The 16,270-nt window shown below is 50.6% G+C and overlaps 2 protein-coding genes across 11 annotated transcripts in view; one reads left to right on the forward strand and one right to left on the reverse strand.

The window, feature by feature from the left end:
• On the reverse strand, positions 1-11,165 carry LOC122386121 (alkyldihydroxyacetonephosphate synthase, peroxisomal-like). Of its 3 annotated transcripts, none has more exons than XM_043374998.1 (14): positions 10,908-11,165; positions 6,549-6,599; positions 5,811-5,900; positions 5,503-5,642; positions 5,112-5,261; positions 4,569-4,857; positions 4,054-4,232; positions 3,694-3,873; positions 3,300-3,425; positions 2,971-3,101; positions 2,476-2,590; positions 1,969-2,102; positions 1,678-1,783; positions 1-1,320 (listed from the first exon to the last, which is right to left on the reverse strand). In XM_043374998.1, exons 2-14 carry the CDS (start codon positions 6,596-6,598, stop codon positions 1,214-1,216), a joined length of 1,797 nt encoding a protein of 598 aa, XP_043230933.1. In that variant the 5' UTR covers position 6,599; positions 10,908-11,165; the 3' UTR covers positions 1-1,213. The 3 variants fall into 3 exon arrangements, with proteins under 3 accessions (XP_043230933.1, XP_043230932.1, XP_043230934.1); XM_043374997.1 differs by lacking the exon at positions 10,908-11,165 and adding an exon at positions 7,333-7,503; XM_043374999.1 differs by lacking the exon at positions 10,908-11,165 and adding an exon at positions 7,440-7,490.
• Positions 10,527-16,270, forward strand: part of LOC122386120 (integrator complex subunit 3-like) — an 18,931-nt gene continuing 13,187 nt past the window's right edge. The window contains exons 1-2 of one of the 8 annotated variants that reach the window (XM_043374994.1): positions 10,527-10,636; positions 12,647-13,005. In XM_043374994.1, the coding sequence (XP_043230929.1) occupies positions 12,931-13,005 (75 nt within the window). In that variant the 5' untranslated portion in view covers positions 10,527-10,636; positions 12,647-12,930. Of the gene's footprint in view, positions 10,637-11,412; positions 11,959-12,646; positions 13,006-16,270 lie in introns of those variants that run through there. The other 7 variants (XM_043374988.1, XM_043374991.1, XM_043374995.1 and 4 more) reach the window with 7 other exon arrangements.

The raw sequence follows: 16,270 nt of genomic DNA on the forward strand, positions 1-16,270 counted from the left end.
GACAGCAGCTAATTATATTATGGCAACCAGTAAACGCCTTGTCCAAAGCATCAGATCGAACAAAACAAAATGACTTGGAGTATCACACATCTTGATCACAATGCGGCCAAAGACTAAACAAGCTTTGATTATCAAGATGGCATGACTAAATCGACATCGACACCACCCTTTTGTCAGCCGACTACCCAATCAAGACCCAAAACAAGCACAATAATCAATAGAACGAGTGCCTAATCATAGACATATGTAAAACAAGCATTACAAACAGGTATGGATAAGACAAAAATAATCAGGATACAGAGGCACGAGTAACGCCACCCACTCCCCCCGTGCGCCCTTGGTTGTGGTTAAATCGATAAAACCGCGCACACGAGTCGTGCAGTTTGAATACGCTGAAGACGTATGATCACTCAGGGATCTGATGGCAAAGGGATAGAGATGATCCCTAATGATTACTGATTGCTATCATCGTGAAATCGGGGAAGTGTCGTACCCAGCACACTACATAAAAGCTCAATACGACAATAATGGCGACGTTAGGAAATCGTGACGGCGGAACACTTCTAATCGGGAAGTGGAATTAGTAAAAAGAAACGTATTATTGACTTTAATATCGCTAACATTCCAACTCCCCGTGACGAACAAGCGGCACAATGGACAACACATAACAGGATGAGCTGCATGATCTGAATGGTCGGCTGCCTATGAGGTCGATTGACTAGACACCCAAAATATAACCATGGTCGTAAGACAGCTGCTTCTATCTCAACAAAAAGCTGGCTGTGCAGAAACAAGCTACCACTGTGGATTAAACTACCTTTGATAATCACTACTCACAGGATGGCAAGTGCGAGAGATAAAGATGTGCATAAGAAAAGATATGCGTAAGAAAAGATGTGCGGAAACAACATGGACCTAAAACGCAAGATGATGGTTCAGATCAGTGAGGAGAGAAAGACCAAAAGACAGACAACACGCAGTGTTACATATAACTAAATACGGCACAAGGAAAGTAAAATCGATGAAAAGTGGGTATAGTCTACACAAAACACCGGCGACACGACTCACAATCCAATTTTCTATCCTTTCCCCCACCCCGGCAGTTATTTAGTCCCCGCTCGCTCGATGCCCCGTGCGACCCAGCCGAGGTCAGGCTGATGTCCCAGGTGACCCTATTGGAGTCAGTTTGATTTCCTAGGTGACCGGGCCGTGATCACAGTTTGGACTCTGGCAGTTCGGGCAGCTGTCCGTACAGGTTGCCGCACGCGAACACGTTGTCCGGGTCCAGGTACTGTTTTGTGGCGCGCAGGACGCCCAAACCTGGCGAGGAAAGCGATGGTAATGTTACATTAGCAGTCACTGTGACAGATACAGGTTAGGAAGACCTTATTATCTAGTTTTGCCGAGATTGAATACCATCACAAAATCACTATCAGCATACTCAGTTGCCCATTTACCTTACATGAATTCATAAGTTTCTGTGGATCTGTGAGATTGTGTTCGGCAGGTTGAGGTAATTATAACACACCTTCCCCCGCTCCCCTCTCCCAGTCACAGTCTGCCAGGCGCCCGCAGTCATCAGTCGCGGATAGGCAGGATGTGAGTGGAAGGGGCAGAGGGCAGAGGACAGAGCGAAGGGCAGAGGACACAGGGACGAGGCTCAGAGAGCGGACCCACCTGGCGCGCTGACCGTCTGCCGCATCCAGCGCTGTCGGATCTTGCCCACGCCGTGGTGGTGCGAAATGGAGCCGCCGCACCGGATAATCTCGTCACGCGCCGCCGCCTAACGGCAGGTCACGGCAGAGGTCAACAGAGCGCGGGCTGGGACGTTGGGCGACGGTAAAACCCCCCTCCACCGCCGAGCTGTCCCGCGGCACATCTATCCTCTCTGACACACGGTATACTGACAGACACCCTGACCTCATGGTGACCATGTACCCTCGCCCTGACCTCTGACCTCTGACCCACCTCCACGTCCTCGTACACCTGCACCGGGTCGGCCACGTTCTTGTAGCAGAAGGCGAAGTAGAAGTAGACGACGGCGCCGGCGTCGTACGTCTGCGTCACACGGCACGTGATGAACACGTCCGAGACGCCGCGGTCTGCCGAGGGACGGAGACGGCAGCGTCACAGCGGTGGAACGACACAACTCTGAGAAGATAGTCTGTTCTGGTGTCGGTCGTACGGAGGCATTAGACATATGAATTTCCCCGGCGACTTCCAGGAACGAGTTTCCTAGGCTGAGAGGATTATTGATATCAAATGGAAGGCGGCAGTTAACGCACGCACATGACACCCTTCGATTTCAATCCATTGATTATTCACATTCATTCCAACTTATCCAGTAAATATCGCAATGCTGAAATGGTAGAACTCTCGATCCAAAAATAGAGAGCAGCTAGCCACTACCAAGCACCTCCCAGCCGAGTCGCTCAGTTAGTCCCCAGAGGTCCCGCCGGCCTACTCGGTACTCACCGGAGCACTCCTGTCGCACCCGGCGCTTGACGCTGTCACACACCGTCAGACAGCGGTCCCACGGCATGGAGGTCTCGAACGACTCGGAGAGCATCTGGAACTCGAACCCGAGGTCCTGCCGGCGGCGAGGGACAAAGCGTCAGCCGCCGGAACACATCAGCCAATACCCGTCTGACATCGAAACCGTCACCAGCGGTGGAGCGTCGGAGAGAGGCTGACATAAAGTGAAGTAGTTAAAAAAATCATATAATACAAGACTTTTGTGTTCAACAGAGCATGTATGACTCGTTATGCGAATTACATACCACATAACAGTAAACTCATAACCAAAAAATGTATTTCATGGAATGCGTAACATTCCATTTTTTTCTTTTTTCCCTCAAGTGAATCCCGATGTGCCTACAGCTGAGCATTTGCAAAAGCACATATAACAGGTTCTAGGCTCTGCAGGTACTCGGAGGGTTCTGAACGAGAGCTCGGCGAAGTGGCGCCTACCCTGATGTAGGCGATGACGAACGTCAGCATGTAGCCGCGCTTGCCGTTCTCCTCGCCGATTGAGAAGCCGCCGTGAGCCGTGGCCAGCTGCAGCAGCCGGGCCTCGTGCGCGGACACCTCCTCCTCCGTACCTGGACGGAGGGAGGATCACAGCTGATAACAAATAGTTTAAACAGGCGTCCATACGCAACGAAAACACCTTAAAAATGTAGTGCAGAACAAACAGTAAAGCTACCTCTATCTGTAAGTCCAATAGACGTACTAACTATGTAACACTTCATGGTAATAGGGAGCCACACCAAGCACCAACCGAGACTAAATCGCCTTACCTTCGAACATCAGTGTGACGATGCAGACCTTGTTGAGGTCGAACCCCTTCCAGCGGGTGATGTAGGCCTTCTGCAGACCGGTCTTGATCCAGCCGAACGACCCCGACGGCGTCTTCAGAGCCTGACCTGTCGCACGGAGACGGGACTGGTCAGAGACGGCCGTGTGCAGCTGTCGAACTTTAGTCGTGGTCTTGAACTTGGTCGTGTGTGTCTCAACATAACCCAAAACCCAAATAAACCCAAATAAAATCGGTTCGGTTAGGCAGCTGAGCGTCATGCCCATTTAGACATATAACCCTCTGTCCCTCATCTTTACTGACAAATTTGTCCAGCCATTTTACAAATAACATTAATTCTTCGAGTAAGGCAGTCACCTTTAAAGCCAGTCACTGACCGAATTTGAACTGTTCGTTGTCCATGAGCCGGACGCTGGCCGGCTGCCGGCGCTGGGCGGCCACCTCACGCATGAAGCGCACTCCACTGACGAAATCGGGGAACATGAGGCCGCCGTGCCGCCTCACCGGCGGCACCGGCCGAATCTTGACCGTCACCTCAGTGATGATACCCAGCGTGCCTGCAGACGGGGAGCAGCACTGTCAGCGACACGGAGACTGTTAACTTGTTCATGAGATGATCACCATATCAAAGAACATATCCGTAAGTCTGCACCGGGAACTACAGATACATCAAAATCGACTTCCTAACTAATCAGCACAGGTCATCACATACACCAATCACCACCAGCCTCACTGACCCTCTGATCCGAGCACCAATTGGTGCAGGTCGGGCCCGGCCGAGATGCGCGGCGCCTCATTGCCCCGTTCCAGGACGCCGCGCGGCGTCACCAGCCGCACGTGCACCAGCAGGTCCTCCATGTTGCCGTACGTGTTCTTCTTCATACCGGAGGCACGCGTCGCCACCCAGCCGCCCAGACTGGCGGACAGAGATAGGCGGTCGTAATTAGATAGGGCACGCACTAAGGCAGCGAGCTAAGTTCATAGCAGTAGAAGTACCGATACAATATCTGCTAGCAATCCGATATTACACTGCGAGAACATATTTTAAGCGTTATAAATGTGGTATTAGCGTCACGAATTCACCACCACAAACTGTAAAAGGGATCAGCATTCAACACAGCACAAGCATGACGAGAGACGACGCTATTTGAACACCTATCCCACGTCTTGCGCCTGACAGCCTAAATATGCTACAGAGAAGCGCCGGTGACCATCTCCTGTGACCACCACCACCCACGTCCCGCCCACGCACCTGGAGAACTCGTACGAGTCGGGCTCGTGGCCGCAGGTGTAGCCCTGCGCCTGCAGTACGCGCTCCAGGTCCTGGCCGATGATGCCGGCCTCGCAGCGGGCCGTCAGGTTGGCCGCGCTGATGGAGAGCACGCGCGCCATCTGCGAGGTGTCCACAGAGGCGACGGTGCGCCGCTCGGCGTCGGGCCGCAGCAGCGCGCCCGTCACCGATGTGCCGCCGCCGTAGGGGATCAGCGCCACGCCGTGCTCGGCGGCCAGCCGCACCAGCCGCTCCACGTCCGAGTGGCACTCTGTGCCAGAGCGGCGGCAGGAGACGGAACGGTGATTTTAATCGTATTGTAAGCACGTCGTCGAAAACAATACGAATGACAACCGTTGCATTGCAACCGAGACAAAATATTAGGCACATATTTTGCGAAAACAGTGCATCGGAAGCTTTTTTTTCTGCAATAACATAAGGTCATTCAAAGCTAAATACGAAAACATTGTTCCATATTCCAACAGAACGCTGAGCAGGGCACGCAGCGAGCTCGGTCCTACCGACCTGGCCAGACGACGAGGTCGACGAGCGGCGGCAGCTCTCCGCGGCGCAGCGCGAATATCTCGTGCATGGTGTGGCCGTGGGAGCGCCAGAGCCGGTCATCGCCGGCCACCGAGTGGCTCAGGCCGGCCTCCGTCAGCGCGGCCAGGAACTCTGACAACAGACGGAAGCGTCACCAGTCGTCAGAGATAGTGGATCTACAGCGTCGGACAGACGATACCTACGCGTTACTACAATATCAAACGGAGCAACAGTGAGCCTAAACACCGCCACCGTATACAAGGGGAAATGTTGGCCGTCACTGAGGACAGCCGTTTGTACTGAGCCGCGCTAAGCACCGTGAGTACTGAGAAGCTCGCACGTTGGGCGGCGAGTAGTCGTGCTGAACACCCACCTGGCTGGACGTTGGGCGGCGGGTAGTCGCGCTCAGCTGGCTCCGGCACCGCTTCCTCCAGTCGCGAGGTGTCGATGCCCAGCTCTGTCTGCACCCACTGGCGGAACAGAGGCAGCTCCTCGCCGCCGCCGATCGGGTACCTGACGCGGCGGGAACACAGGACTTTGAGGAGACTCAGCAGAGCTGTGTCGGATAATTTATCATTTCGGCAACACAAACGAAACATGTTCCGTTGTGTATGCTTTTAAGTTGGCTAAGGACAATATTTTGTCTGTAACTCGACACACTATTACGAAGAGAAGAATTACCTGTTGCCCAGAAAACCAAATTCGCCATTGCTTTTCTTCACAAACTTGGAGTCTTTGTAGCCCCATCCGTTCCATTTCAAAAGCTCCTGCCTGAAAGAAGGAAACTTGATCATTAAAAAATAATTGAACTTGATGATTCGTGTTCAATGCCGATAAATGTATGGAAAAAGACCTAAGGTGGCACTGTATGTACGACCGATTTCGGCCATTGTTATCATATGTCGAAAACGGAATAAAACACACACAAAATTAAAAGACGATACACAACGTTTAGTATCAGTTGCTTTGTTAATGTCTTCGAAGCAAAGCGACATATCAACAGTGACTGTGTGTATGATCATTTATTACGAGGTAAGTCGAACAATTATGACATTAAATCTGACCTACTCTGTAGCCACCAGTAGGCAGTAACTGTTATATGGATGTAGCCGTATGAGATGGCACCATTTACTATGTCTCATGATGTGCATTGTGCACGAAGCTGCAGATCAGTCTCTTGAAAGTACCGCGCATCGGTGCGGTGGATCGATCAAGCCCAGCAGAAGTAAGGGTGCTAAAATTGATAATCACCGAATCAACTGAGTCCCAATTGAGTTTCCCACGTCAATTGATCGGGTGACTCAACTTTAGCAGCCTTCCTTCAGTTGGACTTGATGGATACGACGCACCCACGCGCACTACTTTCAAGAGAGACCGTACAATATGAGCGAAACGGAATCGAGGGTCACAAATGTTTACCTGCGCTTTGGAAGAAAGCTTTTGTTTTTAGGCACCGACATCTGCTCCATCCTGAAACAAACGTAGCAGTCAGGATTTGATCAGAATCTCGTGGAAAGCGAGCTGACTGTAAATGAATTATTTCCATGACAGTAGTCCGCATCAATGATCGAATCGAATGATGGCTCCGAGAGCAGAAGCGGACAAAGTTGTTTTGAGTGTGGTTGAGATGAGATTCGAAAACAGTCGGCGAACCGAAACGGCCATGCCATAAACCGATACAATTTACGGCAGTTACAGCCCACAAACACAACAAAGAAATCCCCAGTCGTTAATCAATTATTCAGTTGTGACAGTTGGAGTGTTTTGCACTGTGTCATACGGGGGATTAAATCCGCTTAGACGAGCTGATCCAGCAGGCGGTCGCCGGCCGGACTTTACACGGTGCTGGCCGGATCCGGTCCGTCAACCGGAGTTGACCGTCCCTGCCACAGGACATTCCTTAGCCGCGCCTCCGTGGTTGAGTCGGAAATGACTCGGAACATTACACGGTAAGCAAATGAACCAATGGCGGCAAACATAGGTAGCTATGACAAACCAAGGACAGTCGCCAACTCAAAGAAACTTAAATAAATCTTACAGCACAGGCTGATTAGTACCGGCAAAGATTCGGACAACGTAAATTTTAACAACAGTTTTATTGTGCCGTCGGGTTGATGGGAGGTATCAAAAACAATTTTTGCATTGCCACTAAAAATTAAAAAAATTAAGTTGAAATAGACGTAGGATAATGAACGCATCGTACCTAAGAAGATGCAGATGAGCTTTATATAAAAAACGTTGAATTATCTTCCAGGGCTTGACACCGGATCACGACCACCAAGCGGCAAGCACAATGCACTATTCACCGACGCCACCAGCAGCCGCAGCCCGCTCCCACGTCCGCCACCGTCCGGTCACGCCCCGCGCGACTGACTGGCACCGCCGGCGCCCCGCCGACCCGCCGTGGCCTGATGCCGGTCCGATTCGCCACGTGTGCCCCCCTCCCGCCTCCCCTCCCACCATTCGTCGGCTGACGGCGGCGCGATAAACTGAGTCACAGCCGGCTGGACCACGGTGTGCACGGTGTAAACGTCGGAGGGAGCCGGGCACAGGACGAGACCGAGGGTATCGGCACTGTGCACACGGGGACGGCGAACATACACCGACGCAGTACACACGGTCACCAGGATCGGCAACACACCAGCACGGTGCACACAGCCAGCCGAGTCGCAACATACCAACAGGATGCGCACAGTCGCAGTAGAGCTGCTGGTAATACACTAGCCATACAGCAGCTCACAGCAAAGCCAACGAAACACTAAGGCGCTGTATATCAACACACCGGTGCAGTACATCGGACCAAAATCGGCATCAGACAGGGATGATGGATCCGCTTCCGTAAGGTATAGCAGCATGAGTTAGGGGAGGGGCAAAAGGTGCCCCTCTCCCTAAAGAAAAACGTTCACACCTTTGAAGGCCAATATTTTGGGTTCTCATAAATGTATCAAAACGTCACGAAATTCGGAGACTAATTAAGGTACAGTCCTCAGCAGACTGCATGGAAGGTATTCTTTTTTCGACAAAACCGATAATAACTCAAAGGCTGTTATCAGTCGGTCGGAACTCACTGCAAATAGTTGCGCCATGCTCCACTCCTCCGATTGGGTATATCCATTGGGAGCGAGTGACCCCAGTGGATCGCGCTCATCTGCCGGTGCACCGAAACGGCGTCCTCTCGGTCCTCTCCGGGGATAGGGAGCGGCGGTGTGCTCCCGAGGAGTGGCTTGAATAGTGACTTGTCGCGCCCACGGCACCGTAGTCATCGCACCATTGATGCGAGGCCGCACAATGAACCGCCCTGGTCAGCGAGTGGGCGTTTGAGGGCAGGACGGCCGCTTGTTTCGCCAGGTCATCTGCGCTCTCATTCCCCTTGATACCGCAGTAGGCAGGAACCCACTGCAGTACCTATTACTTAGCGACGCTGGGCAATGTTCAACAAGGTCTTCCATTCCAGGCGGCCGCTACTCCGCTGAGTACTCACTCAGGGCGGCTCGCCAGTTCGAGCACGCGACGACCGGGGCGGGGACGTCTCGTCCCGAAACCTCTCTGGAGCCGCCCGCAGGGCGAATCTGCTGCTAGATTGACGAGCGTGCCGACTAAATTCTGTGACATCTTTCGCCAAAAAAATAAAAAATAAAATAAAATAAAATGCAGCGGCCCTGCTCCAAAAAATTCAGCTGCCGCCATGCGTTGACCCTCGCATGTGTAGGGGGGGGGGGGGGGGTCGGATGGACGCCCCCATGGTTTTTCGCGAATAACTCGCGTAAAAAGCAACCGATCGCGACGAAACTTTCAGTTCCCTCGCATTGGTCAATTTTACACCTACCCTGAAAATTTCATGACCCTGACCCAAATGACCTTTGACCTGTGACCTGTTTTCCGAGACCATGTTTGGCCGGAATCGAGAATCCGCGTATGTCGGCTCGCATTAGCCGCGCGTTTGCGAGCTTTTCGTGGTTTCAAACGTTCAAACATGTGATTTGATGTTGCTCCCATGCATTAGCGTGGGTGTCAAGGTCACCTGAAGGTCAGGTCAGGTCATTGACCTTTGGTGACCTCGGTTCACTTTTTCGAGTTTTACATGTTTCTAGGCTAGTTTTTGGAGCTGAATTCGAATTTAGCAACCATTTGAACATTTACGAAGTAGTTTTGGTGACTTCGTAACATGTTACGAAGCTGTCAGAGGCGGTTGACACGTACTACGAATATCCGTCACGACGCCTACTGGTTGACCTGACCTGACCTGACCCGACCTGGTCTAAATGCTTAAAGACATCATCTGCGATCAAAACTAACACGATATTCGTGATCAGCGTCCCGAAAAACCCCTTAGAAGCCACACTTTACGACTTTCTAACAGGTCCCGATTTTCCCGTCAACCAATGACCTAGGACCTTAAACTTGGGTATCATCGGCTTCCTCTCGTCACGGGCAACACGCTCGTTTTTTCCGCGAAGCTCTAGCTCCATCAGGGGCCAAACGGCAAGGGGGTCCAACCGACCCCCCCCCCCACACACACACATTAGATGCTGGCAGACGCCGCACACATGCGAGGGTTGAATTCCGCGCATGCGAAGTTACGCCAGACGTGCGCTGAAGTTTTCGGCGCAATTCTGCCATTAAGAGCTTCACACTTGGAACGTAAACGCGAAGGGCACATACAGGGTGCGCAAAAAGTTCTGGCCCTCTTACAGTAAGCGCTCCTACGCGTGCTGCGGTTGCTTTTCGAGAAGCCAATAGCCGCACGCAATATCTTCAATGATCCTGCTACACAGCCAGATGTCGAACAAAGCAGACCATTAACGGCGGCCAGTCATGGAGGCAGGCTAAACGTCACATTGTCATTGGACACCTGCGCGCGGCGCGGCCGAATCGGGCATGACTGTTGAGCAGGTTCAAGGTTGCGATGAAATTTGGAGCCCCCTGCGAACAATTACCCGTATCAAAGCCTAATACCAATTAGGGAGATCCTGGAATATGCCCCCAGGCCAGACCGGTCACGTACAGTCAAAACTCTGAGAATGTGACTGCCTTGTCTCAGGCCATCCAGGACAGCCCACGACTCGGGCGGCAAAAAGTGCCCAACCGTCTTCACTAACGCCAATTAGAAGATAAATGGGACGATGTATCAGCGTCTGCTTGACAGTGACCGTGACGTCATCCCATGGATCCTGAAGACGTATCCAAAAGTCTATTTCGTTTTCCAGCAGGATACTACACCCGCAAACAATGCAAGTTCCATCCAGCACAAAGCTTGGGGGAAGAGGCCCATTGTTGGCTTAATGACATATTGCCCCCTCAGTCACCCGACCTGAACCCCTTGACTAAAGCATCTAAAGCATTTTGCAGGATGAGGTCCAGGGAGTGTCCCATCCCAATTTGGAGGACCTGAAGGCACACATCATGAAGACGTGGGAGATGAAGGACCCCACCTACATCAAGACATGCAAGTCTTTCCGCCTACGTGTGAAGGTCATTGCCGATAAGGGGGTTATATCGCGCATGAGGTGAGTGAACATATCTGGTTTGATAATGCAAACCAATATTTGGTGTTAGCGTTGATAATATTCACTCCGTCGATTGCATTCGTTTATTGAAGTATAGAAATGGGCCAGCACTTTTTGCGCACCCTGTAAGTGGATAGGGCTTTGCCGTTATGCTCTGTGTGTGAAGCAGTCTCTAGGCAAAAATCCAGCAGGCGCCTATTTTTCTGTTGGTAAAGCTGGCCTCCGAACCCGAACCAAAAATCAGTTAATATCTTCAAATAATTACACTTACTTCGCTGTCAGATGGTATTGGTGTTTCAGCTCAGGATGGTGTTCCTAGGTGGCCTGACTATGTTTCAAATCTCAGCTACCTTTTATCGCACGCCTGCGCACGCCAACCCTTATACTCTTGCGTACTTTTTAATAAATACAAATACGAATAAATATATTTTTGATGTTGTTGTTGTTGTTGAAGAGTTAGGGCGCGCAATATATATATATATATTTTTTTTTGATCGGCTCGCAGGTTCGACTAGTAATTGACCCATTCGCGCAATTTTCATCTTAGTTGTCGGCTGCCATATTACAGGGAAACTTATCTTTACGTTTTCAACTTTGCTAGGTATTTTTTCTTATACTTTTTATATTTTTACATGCCATTTTTCCGAAAAAAAAACTCAAGTGTCACTTTCAGTGCTTTTCTCATCACCCTTTACATCATTTCCAAGGGAAACAAAAGTACCATGTCGTGACGTCATTTATCCATGTTTATATTCAATCCGACGTTTATGGGTTTTAAAACACACGACCTTGAATTAAGAATTAACGTTGTTTGCTTGGTAGGGTGTGAGGGCTATTATTACAGTTTTTTCATCGTCGTTTTGCCGGCTGTGTCATGATCAATTGAAACAAAGTCAAGAAACTCCCTTTGGAGAATTTCCCAGCTGTCACATCGATGCATATTATGCGAAATGATTCGATTTCGATGTTCTGTTTCACCCACTTGGCGCACATATTTCGTTTCTGGCGCGCCTGATCTCCAGCCGGTTGTCATTGCATTGAGCATCGGTCCTCTATATACCGTGCATCGGTCGTCTGGGTCGTCCCGCGCAGGAGCCCGCTGGTGCAGCATATTATCTAGTCAATTGTGTTCCAAGGGTGGGGAATGCTCTGTTGTAGGGGTAAGAATACTCCTGTTTTAGAAATATTATCTGAACGGTTGCAAGGGTGTGTGTGACGTAGGTGCCCCTCTAAGCAGTGCTCCTTGAGAATGACACCACAGACCAACCGGCAACCAACCAACCTTTTCAGTGCCTCGTTTACCTGTGATGATTTGAATTAAAGTAAGTATTCCAGAAGTAGATGACGGCACAGTCCTCCTGGGTGTACCTTTGCCCTCTCACAACTTGCCATCTTCCAGTGCCATATATTAACATGTGTTGAATGACATGGAGCTCTCTGCATGCTAACTTGCTGCCACTGAGCTAGGACATGAGCAGCTCTTATCAACTAGGTCACAGGGAGGACAAATTTTTGCCTTTACACTCAGCCATTGCGGCTCATTTCATGGGCAAGGCACATGGTCTTGTTTTTGCATGGCTGCTTGAAAGAGAGCAAGAGCTCCATTTAGCGCTTGGTCCACTCCAGAAACCTACTTATTGCAATTATGGTGAATTCCGTACATGCTGATAGGTATCTGTATTCTGTTGTACCACCAATTGGAATGAAAAGGAGGACGAGGGACTGAGGTAGCCAGTGTTCAGCTCACATCTAGTCAAATCCAGTGCGACTCAAATTGTATCCAAAATTGGCGCCTTTTTGCCGACCACACTTAAACAGGTTTGAACATTCATTTATTCACATACACTGCTCTGTTTCTCTGAAACTTTTAACTGCCTACAGCCTATTTCCATTCCTCATTTTAGGAAACAGTTACCTATTATAATTAGACCATAAAGAGCAGCACTATCTCCTGTTAACATTTTTTTAAATGTGCACTAATTTTACCAGTGTTACCACATTTCTTTTCAGGAACTGAGAAGCCTTGCCTATCTGTATCAGCAGCAGGGAGGATGTTGATATCTTATATTCACTGGAAGAATGCTTCTTTGCTGTGCACATGATTTTTGTGAACAATGTGAGGGAAGTGAAGAATATCTGCACCTCAAGTGAATCAAAACATAACCCATGAAATGTCTCAGTGGGACAGTTATGCTTGCATGCTGGTCAGTAAAAGTTTTAGTTGAGTAGTTAAGATCAGCAACGGGCATCAGGCTTAGAGACACCTCTTCATCTTCTAGAGAGGTGTTGACAAGATGGAGGCTTCCAAGAATGCAGGATCCAGATTGTTTGTGACAAATGTGGTAGAATGCAAGGATGAGTCAGATGAGGTAAGTCTGCTCTGCAATGGGTTGATATTTTGTTCTAGAATACATTACTGATTATTTTATTATTTTTAATGAAATTATTTTGACTGCTTAGTATTGTCGAGTATTCATCCAACCCTTTCCACACACTGCTAGGGGGAGGGGTGTTGGGGAATCCCCTCGCCATTTTGACCCTAATCGAGCTAAAGCCTCTCGGAAAAACGAGCGGGGGCGGGGGTGCCGTTGCAAGACGCACTGCCACTGACTATAGGTACTATAGTATCCTATTTCAACTCATTCAAAGTTTCAGGTCAGCTAGTGACCAGCTTTGAGGTCAAGTGTCCCAAGGAAGGAACTCGGTTTTTGGTGAATAAGTTAACTTCGCCAAAAGCCAAAAGTGGTCGTAGAGCCGCGGTCCTAACACCGTCATATTTTTCACGATCGGGCGCTACGAATTAAATGCTTGGGAAAGGTCAACTTGGGTGTTGACCTCAGGTCAAGGTTAACTCACGGCCTCTCGGGTCAGGAAGTTGGTTGTTGTTGTTGTTGTTCTTTCCCCTGGGGCATCCTTATGGAGGACCATAGCCGAGAGGTTCCCTATGGCGAAGGTAGCCGGCCTCCAAGGCAGCCACCACAAGGCAGCCAACACGTGCTCCGGCACGTTCGCGTATTCCCGGCATACGGCGCTCTGCGCCGTTGGGGCACCGCTTATCGGGGCACTGCAGGCATGCCACGGAGGGGTGGCGGCCGATCCGGTGCAGATATTGGAGCGAGCGGCCCCAGTGGCCCGCCCTCAACTGCTGCACCGAGATGGCGGCCTCTCGGTCCTCTCCGGGGATGGGGAGCGGCAGAATGCTCCCGAAGATAGTCTTAAAAAAGGAGTCGGGCCAGTTTTCGCGCCAATGACGTGTGGCCGTCCGATAAACTGCCCTTGTCAGGGACCGAGCGTCCGAGGGCACGGCGTCCTGGGGCAGGGTAGCCGCTTGCTTGGCCAGGGCGTCAGCGCGCTCATTCTCCGCCAGCCCGCAGTGGGCAGGGACCCACTGCAGAGTCACCTGCCGGCGCTCGGCGATGTCCAACAGCTTCCTCCAGATCGCCGCGCCTATAGTGGTGTCTGGGCGGCCGCTCCCGCGCCGAGGAGGCTCAGGGCGGCTCGCGAGTCAGAGCACGCCACCAGCGGGGCGAGGGACGGCTCATCCCGAACCCGCTTCAGCGCCGCCCTCAGAGCGAACAGCTCTGCGCGGGTGCTGGAACAGAGGTCTCCCGCAGCCACCTCAACCTCGAGAGTCTCCCCCGACGCGGTAAAGATGATGGCACCGCCCCCTCCTCGCCTGACCCCAGCGGCCTCTCGTCGCGTTTCGTTGGAGGAGGCTCGGCGACCGCCGGGGCCCACGTCCAGATGGTCAGCCTCCGAGACGCGGCGTAGAGGAAGTTGGCCGAAGGGGGACATGGCTGGAGGGCAACTAGTTGCCCTCCCCCCTTAATTCTCCGACGATATCGTCGCAATACAAAGACAAGGAGAAGCGAAACTTTGCGCACATATTCTGGAATAGCTAGCCAAAGTAGTGTCCAAATTTGGTGTCGATCTCATTTGAAATGACGGCACAGTGACGTCAGAATTCGAATTATTTATTATATTTTGTTAGTTTCCTCACGATATATCTGCTACATAGCGCCGAATAAATAAGACAGATAACTGGTCAAGAACTAGTTGAAAGTGTACTTGCATGTGTCAATATGACAACGGGTGCTGTTTAGTTCATTTACTGATACGTTTCATGCTCAGTGACATCAGAAACGCTCCTTATCGGAAAACGACAAAACTTTATTACGTCGCTGTGCCGTCATCTGAGGACCTACAATCACCAAACTTTCGTCAAATATTGCCTAGGTATTCATTTGGAATTATACCAAATTTCAAGTTCATATCAGGTTTTGGAGATAACACATGAAACGCAATGGGGGGGGGGGGGGGGCAACTTTATGACCCCACCCCCTGCCGAGTGGCTCGTGGGTTAAAGCTGTCTTACTGGTGAATGTTAATAATTTCGGTATTAGGGACGCCCCTGAGTTGCGGAAGTCATTTGTTCCCCTTCACTTTTAATACTGGGTTTGGAAACAATTGACACCCATTTTTGGTAATATTCTCACCCTTCTATTTTCAGTGCATAATGTGGTTTGGCAAGTGCTGTGTGTTAGTTTAATTGTTTACATTCCTGATGTGCTGTATATGTATACGTAAATGTGCACGGTCTTGAGCATGCGCATGTGTCTCTGGTTTCCGCATGTGTTTGGCATGTGCATGTGCATCCCGCGCTATGCATCCCGTGCTATGCCTTACTCATACTGTCTTCATTTACCTTTCAGTTTGTGGTGGGGCTTAAATAAATGCACGCTCAAGAGATATTGATCTTTGTGAATTGAACATTGGTAGCAGAGCGTGGTTACAAGATGGCATCTAGAGATTTCAAAGCCCCACCACCTATGCGTCAAGATTTGCCATATTCAGAGTGGAAGCATGAGATCAAAGTGTGGAAAGCTTTCACTAGCTTGGAGAAGTCCAAGTTGGGACCAGCACTGTTCCTGTCCTTAAGTGGATCTGCCAGAGATGCAGCCCGTGAGGTGTCAATAGAGATTCTGAACAGTGATACTGGACTTGATGCTCTCATAGAGAAGTTGGACGAGTTGTTCTTGAAAGATGAGAACAATGCAGCCTTTGAGGCATATGATGCGTTCGAGAGATATGAGCGACCATCTGGCATGTCTGTGTTTGAGTACATCAACACATTTGAAAGACTGTATCAGAAGGCAAAGCACTACAAGCTGGAGTTGCCTGATGGTGTTCTAGCGTACAGACTCATTCGCAGTGCTAACCTTTCAGATGCACATCAACAGCTAGCAAGGGCAACTCTGCCGTCGCTCACATATGCAAACATGCAAACCCAGCTGAAGAAGATCTTCACAGACAGTAGTTCTCAGGGTGTGCCGTCAGCGAGAGTGGCAGTAAAAGTCGAGCCCGTGGATACAGTCGCAGAACCAGGGCTCGGCCAGGCGGCCGACACTCTCTTCGTTCAGCGAGGCAGAGCACAGAGTGTCGGACGAGGTTTCAACCGAAGAGGACGAAGTGGTGGACCGCGCTTCGCCTCACGACCGCCTCTGCGTGGCAGTGGGACTACCTGGACTTCACGTGGCGGCTCGAGAGATCCTGGATCTGCTGGACAATCCGCCAACCAGCGCACAAGGGCTAGATCTAGGCAGAATCCACGGGATTTAAGGGGTAATGTGACCA

The sequence above is a fragment of the Amphibalanus amphitrite genome, unplaced genomic scaffold (genome assembly GCF_019059575.1).
Source record: "Amphibalanus amphitrite isolate SeventyFive unplaced genomic scaffold, NRLGWU_Aamphi_draft 000241F_arrow, whole genome shotgun sequence".
In the NCBI taxonomy this organism is placed as follows: Eukaryota; Metazoa; Arthropoda; class Thecostraca; order Balanomorpha; family Balanidae; genus Amphibalanus; species Amphibalanus amphitrite.